The sequence below is a fragment of the Ambystoma mexicanum genome, chromosome 3q (assembly GCF_040938575.1).
Source record: "Ambystoma mexicanum isolate Mex_15411 chromosome 3q, UKY_AmexF1_1, whole genome shotgun sequence".
NCBI classification, from domain to species: Eukaryota; Metazoa; Chordata; class Amphibia; order Caudata; family Ambystomatidae; genus Ambystoma; species Ambystoma mexicanum.
In genome coordinates, this window is record NC_090926.1 from 331,759,765 (window position 1) to 331,779,147 (window position 19,383).

At 48.5% G+C, this 19,383-nt stretch overlaps 1 protein-coding gene across 1 annotated transcript in view; it reads left to right on the forward strand.

Annotated features, from left to right (window-relative positions):
* CLINT1 (clathrin interactor 1) overlaps positions 1–19,383 on the forward strand; it is a 780,718-nt gene that overhangs the window by 487,948 nt on the left and 273,387 nt on the right. The window contains exon 9 of the mRNA XM_069653921.1: positions 9,915–9,977. Within this exon, the coding sequence (XP_069510022.1) occupies positions 9,915–9,977 (63 nt within the window). The remainder of the gene's footprint in view (positions 1–9,914; positions 9,978–19,383) is intronic.

Below are 19,383 nucleotides of genomic sequence, written 5' to 3' on the forward strand. Positions count from 1 at the left end.
CGCCCCGACGACGGGGGCCCAACAGAAGGCCAAGCACCGCGAGTCCACAGGCACCAGGAGCACCGAAAGGTCGGTCTCTTCGGCTGCCAAGCAGGGCGCGACTTCCCCGGCACGATCAACCACGAGCCAGCAATCTGGTTCGGGGAAGAGGAAGTCCGAGAACCCGGGTAAGCTTCTGGAGAGGCCCCAGTCGATCTCGAAGGAGCCGAGGGGGAGCGAGGCGATGACCCTCCCCGCAAAGCAAAGGCCCAGGACTCACCTAAGGTGGTAAGGGCCTTGATCCAACCAGCAAAGGCCTCTATCGAGGTTGTCGCAGCGGCCCTGGCGAAGTCGGCAGAGACTACGCCAGTGGAGGCGGCCTCGGGGCCCAGAGTTTTCCTGCCACCGCGGAGGGAATCCTCATTCCAGCCCATCGTTAAGACCCCCATGAAGACCCCGGTGGAAAAAGAGGGGGGGGGGCCGGTTGCCATTACGGACTCAGATTCAGACTCCGAGGAGGATCTGGTGGAAACCGTGAAAGGCCTCAACGAGAGGTTCGAGAAGGTTCGATCCCAGGGGAAGGATCCTGCTGATGTGATCGAAGATAGCGATGACGAAGGCCCAGTGGAGCAGCCATCCCGCCCGTCGCAGCCATTGCCCGAGCCCCCGGATAGCTCGGCGGCCATTTTGTTGGCGATCCAATCCTTATGTACTGAAATAAGGACAAGGTTACCACGGACCCCGACGGAGGATCCAGAACCAGGACTGTCGGGAAGCCCTCCGAACAAGCGGAGGAGAGTCCACCCCCCACCGCCCTTCGTGCCCACAAGGCCTGTGGACCCCTCATCCCCCTCGCCAGACCCTCGGGATGATACGGGGACGGATGACGACGGTGGCGATGATGCAACAGACATTCCTTCGTCACCCCCCCCCCCCCCTCCCCCCTTGGCCTCTCCGCCCGACGAAATTGGCTCTTTCCACCCCATGATAGCCAGGGCATCCGAGCTCTTCCAGCTCTGCCCTGAGGAACAGAAAAAGGAAGGCTTTCTTTACCACCGGTGGGAGGCCAAGAGAAAGACGGTCCTCGCGGTACCGTTGCTCGACGACATCTGGGACGAAGGGCTGGCTATCCTGAAGAACCCTTCCTCGATACCCGCCAAAAGGGACAGGTACGAGAAAAAATACCGGGTCCCTGACGCCGGACCCTTGTGCCTCAGGCCCCATCCCCGACGCCGCCCCCTTGTGCCTCGGCCCAGCCTACGCCGGACTCGCTCGTCTCGGCAGCGGCCAAGAAGAAAGCGGCAGGTGCGGCGGCTTCAACTTCCCCGCCGGACAGCGAGGGCAAGAATTTGGACTCCATGGGACGAGTCATCTCGGCGGCGACGACAATTAAGGCGGCCAATGCCTTAGCGATTGTGGCCTGTTACGACACGGAGCTTTGGTTCAAGATAGCTCCCCTGTTAGACTTCCTACCGGACGACAAGAGGGCATAGGCGCTACAGATTCTGCAGGAAGGTGAGGTGGCGTCGGATCACGCCATAACGGTGGCAACGGACATTGCTGATACCGGATGTCGCCAGCTGGACAACAGGGTTTGCCTTCGACGACAAGGATGGCTCAAGGCGACGGACTTTCGCTAGGACGTCCAGACCAGAGTGTTGGATATGCCTTTCGACGGCAACAACCTGTTTGGGAAGACGGTGGATGAGTCCCTCCAGGCCATCAAGACCGACACAGAGACAGCCCGAGCCCTATGAGTCCTTCAGCAACAGTGGCCCTTTTGGAGCTCCGGAGGCAGACGGGGAGCCTCCAAGGGGTCCAGCGGTGGCTCTTCTACGTACCGCCAGGCGGCCTGGTCCTCGTCCCAGGAAGGCCTACAGAGGTCGCGGCAAGCAAGGAGGGTCTCGCCGCCGCCGTCAAGGAGGCCAAGGCGGCAAGGCCTCTTCCAAGCAGGACTGAACCGGCCGTAGTGTCGGGCCCCCACCGAAGCACCCTGGTGGGAGGCCGGCTGACGAAGTTCGTCATTGTGTGGGAGTCCATCTCCACCGACCGTTGGGTGCTGGACACCCTGGCCCGCAGGCACTCGCTAGAATTTCAAAAGAAGTGTCCTCGCATTCCTCTCGTGGCCAGGAAGGAGAATCGCGTCCCTCAACGGCTGTTGGAGTTAAGGGCGATGCTCAAGAAGGGTGCCATCGAGCTCGTCCCCAAGAGGCTACGGGGCACCGGAGTATACTCAAGGTACTTCCTCGTCAGAAAGAAGACAGGCGGTTGGCACCCCATCCTGGACCTGCGTCAGTAAAACAAGTACATCAAGGCACAGAAATTCAGGATGGTCACCCTCCAACACGTGCTGGGACAGCTGGAGGAGGGCGACTTCCTATCGTCCTTGCACCTGGAGGATGCTTACTTCCACATCCCCATTCTAAAAGGACGCAAAGTTCCTCAGATTCGTAGTCCAGGGGCGTCACTACCAGTTTAGAGCCCTGCCGTTTGGATTAAAGTCGGCACCCAGGGTGTTCACCAAGTGCCTCGCACCATTGGCGGCGCAGCTGCGCCTGCAAGGGATCCACGTCTATCCATACCTAGACGACTGGCTAATCCGTGCAAGGTCAAGAGAACTCACCGTCGAACACACAGCAAGGACCGTCCGCCTGCTCACGGAACTCGGATTCACCATCAACTACCCCAAATCCCACCTTGTTCCGTCGCAGGTGGCACTGTTTCTGGGAGCGAAGCTCGATACAGTGAAGCGGTTGGCATCTCCGTCGGAAGAAAGGACGAAGGCCATTTTGGGCAAGGTGCAGCGCCTGTTAGCCACAGATGTGGCCAGGGTGAGGTCCATCAAGTCCCTCCTCGGGATGATGTCCTCATGCATCTACCTTGTGCCCCTTTGCAGACTTCGGATGCGTCCGCAACAAGAGTTCCTCGACGCCCGCTGGATTCAAGCAGCTAGCAGCTTCAAAGACAGGATCCCGCTCGACGAGGAGTTCCGTCGGGCGATTCTATGGTGGGGGACCCGTGCGCACCTCACGGCAGGCACGGACTTTCAGACCCCGGCGTATCAGGTGACGACGGACGCCTCCCTGGAGGGATGGGGGGCCCACACCGGAGATCTCCACGCAAGAGGCCTCTGGCTCCCTGAGGAGAGGTCTCACCACATCAACATCCTGGAGCTACGAGCTGTGTTCTGGGCGCTCAAATCGTTACTTCCGTCCCTCAAGGACAAAGTGGTGAGGATATTCACCGACAACACCACCACGATGTTCTACATCCGGAAGCAGGGAGGCACCAGATCCCCAGCCCTGTCCAAGGAGGCCCAGGATCTTTGACACTGGGCCGTCGCCCAGGGGATGTTTCTGGTTCCCTTCAACCTGGCGGGAATAAAAAACACCATAGCCGACTCACTCAGCAGGGAGCTGCGCTCGTGCCACGAGTGGGAACTACGCCAGGACCAGGTGGATCGGCTCTTTCAACGATGGGGCAAACCCCAGATCGACCTGTTCACGACGGCGACGAACTCCAAGTGCCAGAGGTTCGCCAGCGGGTTCACACAGCCGAGGAGCATGGGTGATGCTTTCTCGTTCACTTGGGACGGCCTGTTCCTGTACGCGTTCCCTCCGTTGCCGTTGCTGCTCCATCTCATCAACCAGCTCAAGAGGTCCAGGTGCAGGATGATCCTCGTTGCACCGGCGTGGCAGAGACAGATCTGGTTCCCGGACCTTCTGGACTTGTCAGCGTCCCCATCAGTCAAGCTGGTGACGGACGCGGATATTCTCTCCAGAGAAGGAGGCGCCATTCTTCATCACGACCCGGAGTTGCTGAACTTGCAGGCTTGGCTCCTGCAGCACTAGTTTGGAGGATACGATAAACCGGCTGACTGCAGAGAGGTTCTTGCAAAAGCCAGGGCGTCCTCAACTCTCAAATGCTATGGACATAAGTGGAAGAGGTTCTCTGTCTGGTGCCGTGCACAGAAGATTAACCCTCTGCGGATTACGGCCCCTCAAGTATTGCCGTACCTACTGTCGCTGGCCAAAGCTGGACTGGATCACGCCTCCATCAAGATACATCTGGCTGCCATCTCCCGATACACCAGAACTATGTTCTTTGTAGTCTCATCGCCTGGTGAAGGAATTTATGAAGGGACTATTCCGATCGTTCCCGCCGGTGAAGGCCCCTGCCCCGGCGTGGAAGCTCAACGTGGTGCTGACCAGGCTCATGGGGGCCCCATTCGAGCCTATGCATTCGGCGCCGTTGAAGTTCCTGTCGTGGAAGACAGCATTTCTCATGGCCATCACCTCCGCACGACGAGTGGGAGAGATCCAGGCCCTATCTTGCAAGCCTCCATACTTGACTTTTCACGACACGAGGGTGGTGCTGAGGACGCACCCCTCCTTTATGCCCAAGGTGCCATCGGACTTCCACCTCAACGAGCCCTTGGTGTTGCCAGTTTTCTTCCTGTCGCCTTCGTCACAGGCCGAGAGGACTTTGCACTCGCTGGACGTAGCTAGAGCGCTGAAGTTCTACGTGGACCGCACGAAGAGTTTTCGGAAGACATCACAGCTGTTTGTGAACTTTGGACCTGTGAATCAAGGGAAGGCTCTCTTGAAGGCTTCCATTTCCAGGTGGCTCTCCGGCTGCATCATGCACTGTCACCGGTTGGCAAACCGACCGCTGCCCGGCCGTCCGAGAGCCCATTCGACCAGAGCGATCGCTGCTACCACGGCGTTCCTGTCTGGTGTGCCCCTGCTGGACATCTGCAGGGCTGCTACGTGGAGGTCGACGCACACCTTCACAAGATTCTACTGAGTCGATCGGGACTCCAGGGAGGAGTCCTGGGTCGGCCAAGCAGTGCTGCGCACCCTGTTCGCTTAAGGTGAGCCTGGTGAGGAGGTAAGAGATGCTTAATGTTGAGTTGTTGTATTGCTTAATGTTGAGCCTGTTGCCACCTCACGTGGTTGTGCATGTGTATACTGCTATGTATTCTTATATTCATGAGCATGTGAATCCATGCCAGACCCCATGCTGGAGAAGGCGCAAGTTACTTACCTGTAACTGTTGTTCTCCAGCATGGGTCTGGCATGGATTCACATGCGAACCCTCCCTCCTTCCCCTCTGCGGCTCTTCACTTGGTCATACTGCCACGTTACGTGCTACCAAATCTGAGGATGGCTGCCATGGGAGGGGCTTAGGGAGAGGGCAGTCATTGGCTGGGGGCAGTATGACCCAGAGATCAGTGATTGGTTACTACTAAGAAAGACAGATCAGAAACGAAACTGATACTGATTTTTTCTTTACCGAGGAATCCCAGCCTGACGACGGGGAATATTCATGAGCATGTGAATCCATGCCAGACCCATGCTTACATGTAAGTAACTTGTTCCTTATGCAAACTTGTCGAGACCATTACGAATTAATGGGGGGGGTGAAGCAGGGTTGTATGCTGTCCCCCCTGTTAACATCTATATATCAGAGCTGCTGACCTGGCTGGCCAAATTTGCAAAATGCCCTCCCAAGACAGGTGAAATCACAGTTGATGCGATGCTGTATGCGGACGACTTGGTGTTATTTGATCATCTGCTAAGTGGAATGCAGGCTGTATTAAATGAACGTGGTTGGTACGCTGTGCAGCACGATTTAACTGTGAACCCTGGCAAAACAAAAGCAATGTTGGTATCGAGGAAAAAGGTAAACCAATATAAATTGATCACTGAGTACACACATACTTACAGGACAATTCCAGGCCCAAGTATTTGTAATTGAGACTATAATGTCATTGAGTCCAAACGCAGAAGAGCCAAGCAAATCGCCCATTTGATTCGCAAACATGTAAATGACCATGCATGCTTCTCTTTAAGGGGGGGCGCTTACTCTTTACAAACAGTGGTTTTGTCCATCTATTCTGTATGGTCTTGAGGCATTGACCCATGGTGAGCTAAAGTGGTTAGATCTAGTAGAAGGATACTTTTGGCGTTCTGTTTTGACTCTACCTTGGAACAGCCTGGTTGAATATATATGACTAGAGGTAGGATTAGCATCACTGAAGGCTCTATTGCTCAAACGTAAAGCTGAATTATTTGTCAGGGCTTCAATGTCACATTCTTGCCCTCCACTGATACTAGGTGAAAAACGGGCTAAATGTGTGAACAAACCCAGGACTGATCCATTTGTGGAGCAGGTCAATAACTTGTTTTCATTGTTAAATTGGTATCCTGACCCTAAAATATGCTCTAAATTTGACAATGTAAAAGGCCATTGGGACTGGTTAAATAACTATAATCAACTGTCAGTTACATGTGTACCCTATGGTGGCTCAGGTGTCCTATAAATATCTGCGACCCCAACAATATTTGTTACTCTGCCCTGGTCCCAGCTGTCCTCAGATTTTGCCTAGGGATGCGCACAAACCCTGTGCGTACAACCTATTGGGGTGGGGGGGGGTCGTATTTGCCCCCGGAAGATCGATTCTGTTGCATCTGTAATATACCAAGTAATGGGGAGTCGGTGAAGCATATACTGACTGAATGCCCACGGTTGGGACCACATTATATGACCATGTTGGGCACATTTGTTCATAATCTAAATACGATTAAGTCCAATTAATTCTGGGTCATTTGTCTGAATACGGAGCTGGTAACGTTGCAGTTAGCACTTTATAGAGTTTGGACGGGGGCTCTAAAATACCTCTGGGTTTGTTGAACAGTACAAGACTCCATTGTTAGGCCGGTTTAGGATACTAACTCCTTAGGTTTGGAAAAAGAAAATCCATTGATTGGGTATGTTTTAAATGTTTTATATTGGCCTAGAGTGTCAAAAATGACCCATGGAAAATTATTTATACAATGATATGCTATTTGTAAATGTACTTTTACTTTGTAATGTTGTATGTATCTATAGTCAAATGAAAGTTTGATTGAATTGTACATTTTTAGTTAAATGTGATACATTGTAAATGAAATTTGATATGAATATGAACTTGTAGATGTGAGATTTAGAATTGGATTTGTCAATTGTAAAGTTTTTGATAGAACTATATACAATAAATAAATATATAAAAAGTGTCATGAAATGTTAGAGGGAAGTTTCACAATGAAGGTTTCTAGAAATTGGATGCTCACTCACCTTATCAAAGAAATGATTGGTCTTCCGAGAGGTAGGAACTCTTGTGAATGAATTTTATGCAACACATACAGAAATGTATTCCCAAAGTACTCCTGTCCCACCAATAACATGAGCTTGTCTTATGCCCCCAAGTGGAGTTGATATTTAAAATGCTGGTGTTTCATTCATGGCATTATAGAGCACTATAACATAATTGTCAGTGTTTCAGAACTGACATACAATGTTCTCATAATCCAATGTTTTAAGGATGACTTCACCTCTCTGCCCCCCTCAGCCCCCCCCCCCACACACACACACACACGCACACAAGAGTAATCCTACCCACCAATCCACACCTATGCACTATTCAAATTCTGGCAGCCATCCTATCTGGATCTGCCAGCTAAATGCCATACACTTGGGCACCCGCCCAGATTTCAATTGAGGTGTCTAGGAGTACCTCATCCATTCAAAACTGTAATTCATTCATTCACACACAGGGGGCCTCGGTATGTTCTCTTCAGAGCCTGCCTAGGCAGACTGGCCCATTTCGCTTGGTCCCCACAAAGACTACAAAACAAAAGGGCTAAGATATGGGATTAAAAAAAAATGCATTGGGCTAACAACAAGGTAAAAAGGCTGCTGTTTGGTGTAACAAAAAAATAAAACTTGCAACTGTCGCCAGGCTTTTCTCAACACACTTTCTGGGTGAGGGTAGCCTCTCCCTACCCCCCCATATGGGATACTAGGGGCAGCAGACAAAAAGGAGTTGCAGGGGGATTTCAGTATTAGTCTATCTGGCAGCTAAAAATCCAGAAAACCAGCAAAAAATGTTGGGACTCCGAATTAGCAAAGAGGGTCTAAATGTAATTCTGACTTAAGAGTAACAAAGGTGGTGTTACTCTACACACCTATTAAGGTACATATAGCTGCTTAAGCAGCCTTTCTAAAAAAAAAAAAGAATTTATTAAAATATTTTTTAGAGAGAATTAAAAGGGATTGCACCTTGAAACATACTACCAGGCCTTGGCCAATCGTGTTTTAAATGTTGTCCGAAGCTGGAGGGTTACCACAATTTGAACCAGAAACATCACAGGACTTGCATCTTCTGTTAGGAGAGGCATGCAGGCATTACATTGTAAGGTACAAGTAGTGTTTAGGACACACCTGTGTTTCCTGCCAAAGGTCATCTCGATGTTACCAGCACAGTGAGCTGCAGGGCCCCTCCACTCTTTCCACCTTGTGGCCATGGTCTGGTCCCCATGCGGCCCCAGGCCCCCTCGTGTTGCTCCGTTATCCCCGGCTTCCCCCTTCCCCTCCCTCCGCCCGCCTCCCGGACCTCCCTCTGCCCATGATTGGCTGACTGTCTGGTCTTAACTGAACCAGCCATGGCAGTCCTGCAGCTGAGGGCCCCAAGGCAAAGGGCGGCTCATGCACTGGAGCCTCCAAGATGTGTCTACGGGTGTCCGCAGGGGAAGCAAAGGAATCCAGCAACCAACAGACACCAACAGAACTGTAAGTGTGGCATGGGTGGGGTGTAGAGCAATTACTCTACTCCGGAAAGCCCTTGCCACTCTACCTTACCTTCCATAATGTAGACTGCCATAGATTTACACCATGCATACTTTGAGAGATTTGTGACCACCAACCTAAGTCCACCCTTGGGTGAACTGTAAATGTTGTATTCCATTACATACTAACATATTAGCCAGTGTTAGTTAGTGCCACACCTATATAGAATGATCAGGATTGGCCTGCATCACATTTGGACAGGTGTAACAATGTTAGCATATGCCATACTTGGATGTCACCTATAACTTTAACGTCCGTCACATCTAGATAGAGATGTGAATGTTAGCATGTGCCACACTCGGATGTCATCCTCAACTTTAGCTTCCTTCACATCCGGATAGAAATGTGAATGTTAGCATGTGCCACACTTAGATGTCATCCTCAACTCCGCCCTCGACGCATCTAGATGGAGGCATGGACGGGATTGTGAGTGTTCGCATGTGCTATATTTGGATGAAGCTGTGAGTGATGGCGGGTGCCACGCTTGGATGGAGTAGTGAATGATAGCTGGCCTCACACCTAGACACAGTTGCAAGGACAGCAATGCCAACTAACCAATCCACTAACGTCTTCATCCCTCTGCATACACCTCTCAAACTCTAACCACGCACAACCACAAGCCTAAACACAGCAATCCACGCAAACTTCACTACACTGCAACAACAAAACAAACCACACATAGACTTGCACAACAGCACACGACTACCGGCCGTAAAACACCCCAATGCCAGCCAACGGACCCACCGGGCTCAGGCTGCCAACAGCACATCACTTCTCTCTTGCACTTTTCCAGTTTATTCCCACTAACTAACCCCCCCTTCTCCCTTTTTCAGAGCCGCCAGAGCGCATGGGGACCACACCGGTGGTAATAGTGCGCGGTACAAATATCCTTTAACATTAACATCTCTCCATTTCATGTAAATCAAAATATTAAATCACAATGAAAAAAGAAGACATTTCAAGGTGACTGATAATAAAATACAATTTAAAATAATAATGTAAACCTAGAAACCTGCACCATTTTAGGTAAATGACCCTTGTGACAGAAGCTTAAACTAGAATTGAGTAAATAGGCATGGTTGTCTGCTTTGTAGAAGACGGTGAAGAACAAGACTTGGGTCCTTCACTTCCTTGCCTTTTAAGTGTGCAATAAACAGATGCCACTGTTGCATGTGACAAGAAGTGTCTTGTATTTGTATGTCTTGCCTCTGAAAATCTTCTTTAGACTGCCGTTTCTCATAAGTGCTTTTTCTCATGGGTTCTAGGTCACGCAGCGGAGCCATTTGGAAACTTTGCAGATTTTTCTTCTGCTCCTACAGCTTCATCGGGTAAGTATGCTAATCTCTTTCTTTAAAAACAAAAAGTTATGAGGGGCATTGCAGTGTGCAGCCGTGTAGGCCCTGATAGGGATGGCAGTGTTGGAGTTGTTGAGCATTCATTGCCTTACTGTGGGATTCAGTGTGTGTGTGTGTGTGTGTGTGTGTGTGTGTGTGTGTGTGTGTGTGTGTGTCTCTCTATGGCTGGCAGGGGATAAGCTTGCTTGCAGTTTTCAGTTTCTAAACTGATGACATGGCGCTTTGTGTGTTAAGTAGTCTGGTACAAGGTGTCTACTCTTGGACGTCTGGGGAAGTAGAGGATACGTCTCTCATGCAGTTTAACAACTTCTCCACCGTGGTGTCCTCGACCTGCAGTTATTTTCTCTCCTGTCCATTTACTTATGTTGAATACCTGTGCGTGGTTAATGATCTCCAGCTCTGATATTCTTGGCTGACCTGTGTCGTGAATTAAATCGTTATTAGGCAAGATTGTATGTAATAACCCCGTGGGAGACTACACCAGCCTTGTCCTCTTGGCTATAGATACCCAACTATTGGTATAGATATGTACTACAAAAGTTGGTAGAGTGACTGAACAGCCAGACTTCTCTCAAGAGGGGTAATTGTAACCTGTAGAGATGGAACATAGAGATTCACAATGACGAGTATTCAAATAACACTGAAGGTTTTATAGTAAAATAATTTATTAATTTAACAGTCAGTTTTATAATAAGCGTTCTTTAGAAAGCACAATATGCAACAATAACAAACTTCAAAAACACTTCCTCAGATTTAAGTTAAGCAAGTAGATACCCTTTTGGGATGTGTCTCTCACACACACTTCCTACACCCTGAGGTGACTTCAATTGCTAGGACACTGGACATTGATATATCACTTATTTATTTTTTATTATTTGGTTTTATTGATTTTTGTGCAGAACAGTTCACATTACATAGTATATAATTACAAGCTCATGGTTACATAACGAGATTGGAGCTTTTAGCTTGGTCATACTTGCAAACGTGATTTTACATGCTCCCATTCTCTGGCAGTAACAGTTAACATAACTTTCCCCTCGTCCACCCTCCTCCCCCCTTGGTCGAGCAAACATCCTACGAACTTTGTGTGAGTATCAAAAGGTAGTTACAGTTCTACTTTTATGGAGATTTCCCATCGGGCAGGTCTTAAATGTCTTGGTGCTTCATCTTTGTGTTCCTTCGAGTTACATTATGTCCCTGGGGATTCGTCGGGTTGGCCCATTGAAGTATTTGAAAGATGTTTATTTATAAAGTCCATCCATAGGGCCTCACATTGCGATGCTTTAATATGCAGTGATGCTGTAATCATTTCCATTGTGCATATGTTGGATGCTACATTGATCCATTCATTTTTACTCGGGAACGTTGTGGATTTCCATTTTGTTACCAGTAAGGCCCGAGCAGCTAGCATTAGTTGGAGGGCCAGTCCTTTAATCCTGGTCCAATTGTCTTCATTTTTCTCTAGTCCGAATAGAATCAAGTGAGGGTCGGCAACCCTTTGTATACCATCTATTTCTTTGATCCAGCCTAGGACTTCATCCCAGAATACTTTTATGTGTGGGCAACCGCACCACATGTGCCAGTAGTCGGCCACCTCCCCACATTCCCTCCAGCATCTTGGGCTCGCTGTTTGAACATTTTTGGAGAGCCTGAGTGGGTTGTATTGCCATCTATGTAGAAGCTTAATAGCGTGTAGTTTATACTGGCTTGATATGGATGTTTTAGATGCCGCTTTACACATTGTTTCCCACAAGTCCGGGCTTATCTCGTCCCTTATGTCTCTTTCCCATCTACCTTAGGAGTTCCGTGGTCACGTCTCCTGCTTCTATTAGTTCTTTATACATTGCTGATATCGGGCCCTTCATTTCCGTCCTGGAGTCTAAAAGTTTTTCAAAGGTGGTAAGGTCTCTTTTCAGCTTCTTTCTATTCAGGTTTCGCTAAGACACCTTTTATCTGTATGTATTGGAAGGTGGACAGTGAGCCTATTCCCAGGGCCTCAGTCAGTTCTCGGAGTGGGATGAGTCTTTTTTTCTGCAATTGCCCCACCCTTTCCAGGCCCGCCTCATACCACGATTGGAATCTTCCTACGTTGGGGATGTGGTCATTTATGCCGGGGGACCATAGATGGCTCAGCGGGGATGGCCAGGTGGTTATCTTGTGCATCCCTTTACCTGTACGCCATATGCTCCATATGGTGCTCAGTATTGGATGGCCTTTGAGTCTGCGTTGAAGCTTTTTTTGTGGGGCCCATAGTCAGGCTGATACCGTAGCTGGTGATAAGTAATGATTGTCCATGTGGATCCATTGAGGGGTTTTGTGGTCACGTAGGGGAGGTATTAGGATGCGTAATTGGGTGGCTTGGTAATATTTTTTTAGGTCAGGGAGCCACCACTCCGCCTTTGTCCTTGGGAAGAGTTAGTGTTGTATGAAATTCTCGCCTTCTTCCCCTGTCAAACGAAACGCACTATAATGTTTTTGGCCTCTGCTACCCGTTGGTATCTCAACGGGTAGCATTTTAAAGGGGTACAGCAACCGGGGGAGACATACCATTTTAATAGCGTTAATTCGTCCTAACCAGGGGATCGTGAGCTTGTTCCACCTGCTCAGGTCAGCAGAGAATCGTTGGAGGAGAGGGAAGTTGGCTTCATAAAGGTCTGCCAGGGTTTTGGTGATCTGTATGCTTAAGTATTTCATTGTGGAATGCTCGATCTTGAGGCCGAGTGTTAGGAACTTGGTTTCGTTTTCCTCTTTCGATCCCTGTAGGGGGAATAGTATAGATTTAGTCCTGTTCACCTTAAACCCAGAGAGTTGACCATATTCTTCTAGTAGATGAAGGGCTCGGGGAATGGATACTAAAGGATTAGTTATGTGTAGCAATAGATCATCTGCGTAAAAAGTGCCACATTATATTCCGTTGCTCCTAGCCATATACTCTCCATCATGGGGTCGGTTCTCATTTTCTGGGCCAGGGGTTCTAGAGAAAGTGTAAAGAAAATTGCAGAGAGGGGGCATCCCTGCCCGGTTCCGCGTTCTAATTCGAACCATCTGGAGTATTCTCCATTTACGAATATTGACACTTTGAGGGAGGTGTATACCGCCTGTATTCCTTTCCTAAACCTCAGCCCTATCCCTACCTTATACAGGACCGTCCTCAAGAATCCCCACTCTACTCTGTCAAAAGCTTTCTCTGCGTCTATCGACAGAAGGGCAGAATCATTGGACAGGGTATGAGATGTATGGACGAGGTGAAGTGTTTTGCGCATAGTGTCCACCCCCCGCCTCCCCAATATGAACCCGACTTGGTCAGTGTATGAGATGGGGCATTAATGTGTCTAATCTGGCGGCTAATACTCTCGTATAAATTTTAGCATCAAGGTTGAGTTGGGAGATGGGGCGGTATGATCCACAATATTTGGGGTTTCTCCTTTCTTTGGGAATTACCGTGATCAGTGCCCTTGTAAAGGAGTCTGGGGCTTTCCCCGTCTCTAATATTTTGTTAAATAGTTTCATCATAAATGGTGTTAGCTGTGTGCTGAAGGTTTTGTAAAACCCAGCCATGTACCCATCTTCCCCCGGTGATTTGCCTATGGTTAATCTCTTTATTGCATTTTGGACGTCTTGTTCCGATATTGGGGATTCTAACAGCTCAGATTCTGGGCTTGATATTTTGGGCATGTCGATTGAGGATAGGTAGAGTTCTGAGTCCGACTGATCAAGGTTCGTTTCAGAGGTATATAGGGTTTCAAAGAAGTTGGCAAAACACTCTGGGATGGTGTGGGGAGTGTGCATCATGTCGGGGATGTCTTCAATTATTTCTACTACTTTTCGCTCTGCCCTCTGTTCTCCAAGTCTGGTGGCTAGTAGTGCGCCGGCCTTGTCCCCTTTTTCATAAAATTTCTGTTTAGAAGTCGAAGCTTGCGCACTATTTGTTCGTGTTCCAACAGTCTTAATTCCTCCCTTTTCCGCTGTGCTTTGTTCATTTTATCGGGGTCTACCTCCGGGTTCCTCCTGACGTCCCACTCCAGCTGACATATTTCAGTTCCGAGTCTGTGTTCAATGATCTTTCGCTCCCTTTTCTTAGAGGACCCTTCTCTTATTAAAATACTCCTCCAAGTGGCTTTCCTGGCTTCCGAGACTATTTGCTTGGATACCTCACCGTTATTGTTCAGTTTGAGGTTTTCATTAATTTCATCCTCAATTTCTGTCTTAAAAACTGCATCTTTCCAGAAACTCACGTTACACCGCCACTTCCCTCCCATGACTGGTAAGTTTTCCCATCTAATGTCTACCAGGACCGTTTTGTGATCTGACCATGTTATTGGGATTATTTCTGAGTGGGTCGCGATATCGAGGAGGTCCTTTGTTGGGTATATGTAGTCAATTTGGGTAAATGTGTTGTGCGGGCTAGAGTAAAAAGTGTAACCTCTATCGTTTGGATGCATGATCCTCCACACATCCTTCCTTTTGTAAGTATCCATCATGTCTAATAATTCAGTACGGTCACCTCTGATCTGGGTTCTCGTTTCGGGGTTGCCAGGTTTCCAGTCTTTGGCAGGGTCGGCCCACTGGTTAAAGTCCCCTCCTAAAATGACGTGTCCTGAGTGTTCTAACATTATTTTAGGAATCGTTTTCGCAATAAATCTAGCCTCTCCGTTATCAATAGGGTGCGCCCTCCTACATCGGACCATATCTTGTCCACCTCAAAGTTAATTCCAGTCCTAATCAGGATCCCCACGCCTCCCTTCCTGAGTGGCCCAGAGCCCCAGAACTCCTTTCCTACCCGTTTCCCAAGGATTTGTCGTTCCTCTCCCTTAGCATACTTTGTCTCCTGTACTCCTGTAGAAGGAGGATATCAATTTTGGATCGTCGGAACTCTCTAGCTACCAGTGACCCCTTGGTTGGCGAGTTCAGGCCTTTTACATTAAGTGTCCCTACCCTAAGGGAGTCCCTTCCCCCTCGGATCGTCAGATGATGCCATCATTTGTTCTTGTTGGGTGATAATTTATATTACATGACCAGTAGATTGTTTGCCCATTGAGTCCCACAGTGTTTTGAGTGATTTGAACTATCACAGATGTTGCTGCAACCTTTTTCCATCGTCTGTCCCCCCTCCCTCCCCATTCCCCTCCCTTCCCAAGTTGGTGGCGTTCGATCAAACCCGGGTGGTAACACTGGTCCTGCATCGAACCACCTGTGGGGACCGTTACTTCACGGCCCTTGACTTAATGACATCTCCGTCTTAATTGAGCCCCTTCTGTCCTCCCCCCCTCATGTCCGTGCCCTGACCATGTTGTGGTTCTAAACAAGCTTCTCCAATCGGGCCACTTTCTTTTACGTTGGAATAATTGCCATCTTAACATATTTGTGGATGATCAGTTGTCTCCCTCCGGGGAGACATTACCTCTTCGGTATTTCCTCTAGCCTTTCACATGTTTTCTTTCTTTGTCCAATCTCAATTTAATTTTGTTCTCCTCGTATTCAAAGGAGAGGGAGAAGGGATAGCCCCACCTGTATCAAATATTCTTTTCTTTCAGGTGCTTTGTAAGAGGTCAGCACATCCGCCGGAGTGCAAGTGTCATAGATGATAAATCTTGGTATTTTGAGATCTGGGCACCTCCTAGAACAGTGGTCTTCAAACATTTTTGGCCTGGTGCCCCCCTGAGCAAAATTTGTGCAGGCCGGGCCCCCCCAAATGTGCCAGATGAACTTTTGGCGTTGTCACTGCACTCTACTCCCAGTACAGACCCTGGCCTCTCCCCATCCTGCTCCCACCACAGTCCCATAACGCAATCATACACGCATCCATACATATATTTAAATAAAAAATAAATCACCATAAACGTACCTTCTGCAGCGGCCTGCGCGTGGTTGCTTAAATGCCTCGCTCCAGCTTGCTCTGCCCGTATGTGCGAGGAGGCGCAGGAGTACCCTCTCGCACATACATACACACATGCAGTGCCCCAGCCAACATTTCCAATGAACTATGCAAGGCTGGCGAAGCAAAACGCCCCCCCCAGCGTTGCATGGCTCAGTGATCGTGTGCAGCTGGGGAACTGAACTGTCAAAGGCAAACAGTGTTTCCCTTTGACAGTTCAGCCTGCCCAGGAGTACTCCCTCAGCAGTGTTCTACTGGGCTGGCTCCTGGGCTCCTCCATAACGGGTGAGGGGGCCAGTGGGTGGACGCCCCCTCACCCATTATGGGCGAGCCGCCAGACTGGGGGGTGGAGGGGGTCCTTCCGAGATTGGAGGCAGCCATGGTGCAAATAACACCATGGCTACCTCCCAATACCGGGTCCGGTCTGGCTGAATGGGGACTTACCGGGTCATTCCGACCCTGGAGGACCAGGTAAGTCCCCATTCAGTAAACCATGCCCCATTCGCATTTGAGCCACCATAGGTGGCCCTGAAATGTTGAAACGTGGACAGGGTACCCAGCACCGTTGGAGTTCAGACTGATGCCAGATGGTTGCAAAAAAAGACTAATGTTGCCTGAATATCTGCCCAGACGCAAGATGTTTGTGCTTTATGTGCGTGGCTGTTGTGGCAGTTGGACAGCAAGGCCTCGAACAACTATGCTGCAAACATATACGAAAAGAATAACTACCGATTATTTAATGTCCACGTTGCAGTTGCTGATATTAAGCACAAAATGGCAGAGGAAGTCTACGCGAGTCTCTCAGCTTAAAATGCAAGCAACTCACACTCGTCTATTGCCTTTCGTACACAATACGTTAAAGAACATAATGTGCATTCATACTTAAAGGGCTAATGCATCTGAACAGTGGCAGCAAAACATCAATTAACACATGTCTAATGTTAGTAAGAATTATTCGGCAAATCAATTTTTGAATCGCTGTACAATGAAGGATGCCATTCTGAAGTATCTTGTGTAATGGCGCAGATGCTGGAAAACCTTCCATTTTAGACCCTTAAGAGAAAATGAGTATAGGGCAAAAGTAAACTCGTCAGGATGGTGAATGCATAATCAGGCCTAAGCAATGCCCTAATCTAACCCGAGGGCTAGTACAGTGATCTGTCTGTGTTGAGGAAAGTGTGTCCATTTTGTGCATACACCCCTCTCTGGCCATGCCCCAGAGGCCCTGATCGTTGATTCTGGTGATAGATCGATTCCCGCAGGTAGAGGGTAGGCTCTGCTAGGAGCGAAGTCCGTTAGGCTCCACCCTTCTCCCCCGTTCATGAAGGCGGTAAACCCCTAGCCCCAAAGCTGGTGCTAGTGCTCTTTGCGGAAGATTTGCCTGTCAGGCTACACATGCTCTAACCATTAGAGCCTGACGGCTTTGGTGGTTACTCTAGGCACAGAAACCTTGTGTGATGAGGGCATTTCGCAGACAAAATGTCAGCAGAGAATCACAAGACTGGCTACCCTCGTCCTTGACAAAAAAGCTCCAATTACCTGTCGGGGAATGCTGGGCTCTTATGCCCTTCCCTTAATCCTTGCATCTTCGCTGAAGCAGCCTAACAACGCCGCGCACAAAGCGTGTTTTAATGGTAGATACTTTGTTGGAATCTTAATCTACTAATCGACTCTCCTTGGCGCCCCCTACTACGGATGAGCAAGTTCTGGTAAGAGACAACATATCACTGCCCCAAATTGTAAATATCCGCTTAGACGTCCGAGGGGGTGTCCTTTGAAAGTCATCAAAGCTCCCCCTTAAGAGAAAAGGACACAACCCAACTATGACATTTCCAAATGTTTTCAGGTTCGAGAGGAGACCCTTACTGAAGCTGCTTCTCCACTTGAAGGGTACCTTACTAGATCTCTTGCGTGTTTAGACACTAAAATGACAGAAAATATTTTGTATTCCATCTCGTTGGATCCAATTTCACCATGCTCCATGCCTAAAAGTGCTTCTTAAGCATCAAAAGACTCAACCGCTGGATGTTCAACTATCGGCGCGAACACGCACACCTCAAACATGCACACCTCAGATCCTCTTGGGTATATGGCTGGGCCTTTGGGTAGATCTGGCATTAGGCACCATAATTCCCAGGAAATGACCATTGAAGCTTTCGATTTACACCTGCCTCATGGTTCTGACAAATCTGTAACCTCTACCTCTCTTTTTTAATATTGCCCCTTTTACATTGGAGGAGCCGCTAGGAATTGATCATGTTGAGTCCCAGCCTAATATCACTAACAAAAGTGCTACTGGTGATGGTAGTTACTCCTCTACACCCAGTTTCAAGCTTTAGAATGCCTCTTGACCACCTTGGTAGCCTTGTGTGCGGCCTTACAGCAAAGCCAGGAAAATCATACTCTCCTATTAAACTGTTATCCTTAAGTTGGCTGCTCCCGGGCCCTTTACAACTGTAGCTTGGATTATCGGCAGCTCCTGTATTGAAACTTGTAATTAAACAAAAATGGATATCTTGATGATTACATATGCTCTTATTTCTCACCTAAGCCTCCAGCTTATACCTCCTCTCATTCTGTATAAATAATTGACCTAGTCATCCATTTGCGAAATCCTCTTTTCTCTGAACTTCAAATGGTACATACTGAAACGCAAAATAATTGTATGAAAAAAAGCCAACTGATTACTATGGGTACAAATAAAGGGGGAAAAAAAGACTGAGCAAGAATCCCAAGCCCTCCTATATATTAGCAGCCTCTGCCTCATCGGAACTTGTTGGGAGGTCATACTGACCTGTTCCATTCTTATCAGCTCAAGACCAGCGGAATAGTGCCAGGGAAGCGTGGTCTGGGTAGTGCAAGGAGAACAAGGGACTGTAGCGTTACAGCCCCTAAGTGCGTGGTAGGCCCGGAGGCAGTGCAAAGGTGACTGATCAAGAAAGAGCTTGGTACCCAGCAGGGGTCAAGTCCTAAAAATTAAAGTGGAGGGACTCGTCAACAAATGCATTGGGATGTGAAGTCACCAGAAATTAGCATATCAAGGTGAAATATATACATTTCTTTAAATTGCCTTTGCATAGCCATCCAAATTGCACAGGACGAATGGCATTTGCCATTCATAAAGACACACCCATAAAACCAAGAGGATATTTTCTTCTAATAGTGTTTTTGAAAACGTTACAAAATGTGCATGTTTTAAACTCCAAGAACCAATACAAATGTTTTCCCTGGGAGTTGCCATACCGAAATGGCACAATTTATCTTTAGTTTTATTTTCATCAAATTAAATAGTACAGTGGTGAAGTGTCCGGCCTACAAACCTGACTACTGTGGTTTGATCCTTGTGGTCAGCTTTAATACATAGATTTAAAGAGGACATTCAATGTTTCTCATTTTAGCTAGGGGGGACTGAGTCCACCCTCTGAAAAAAGTGGGTGGACTGAGCCCCCCCCCACATGTACCCTCGACTTGAGCCCTGGTACCCAGTGAGACTCTGAGGGTAAC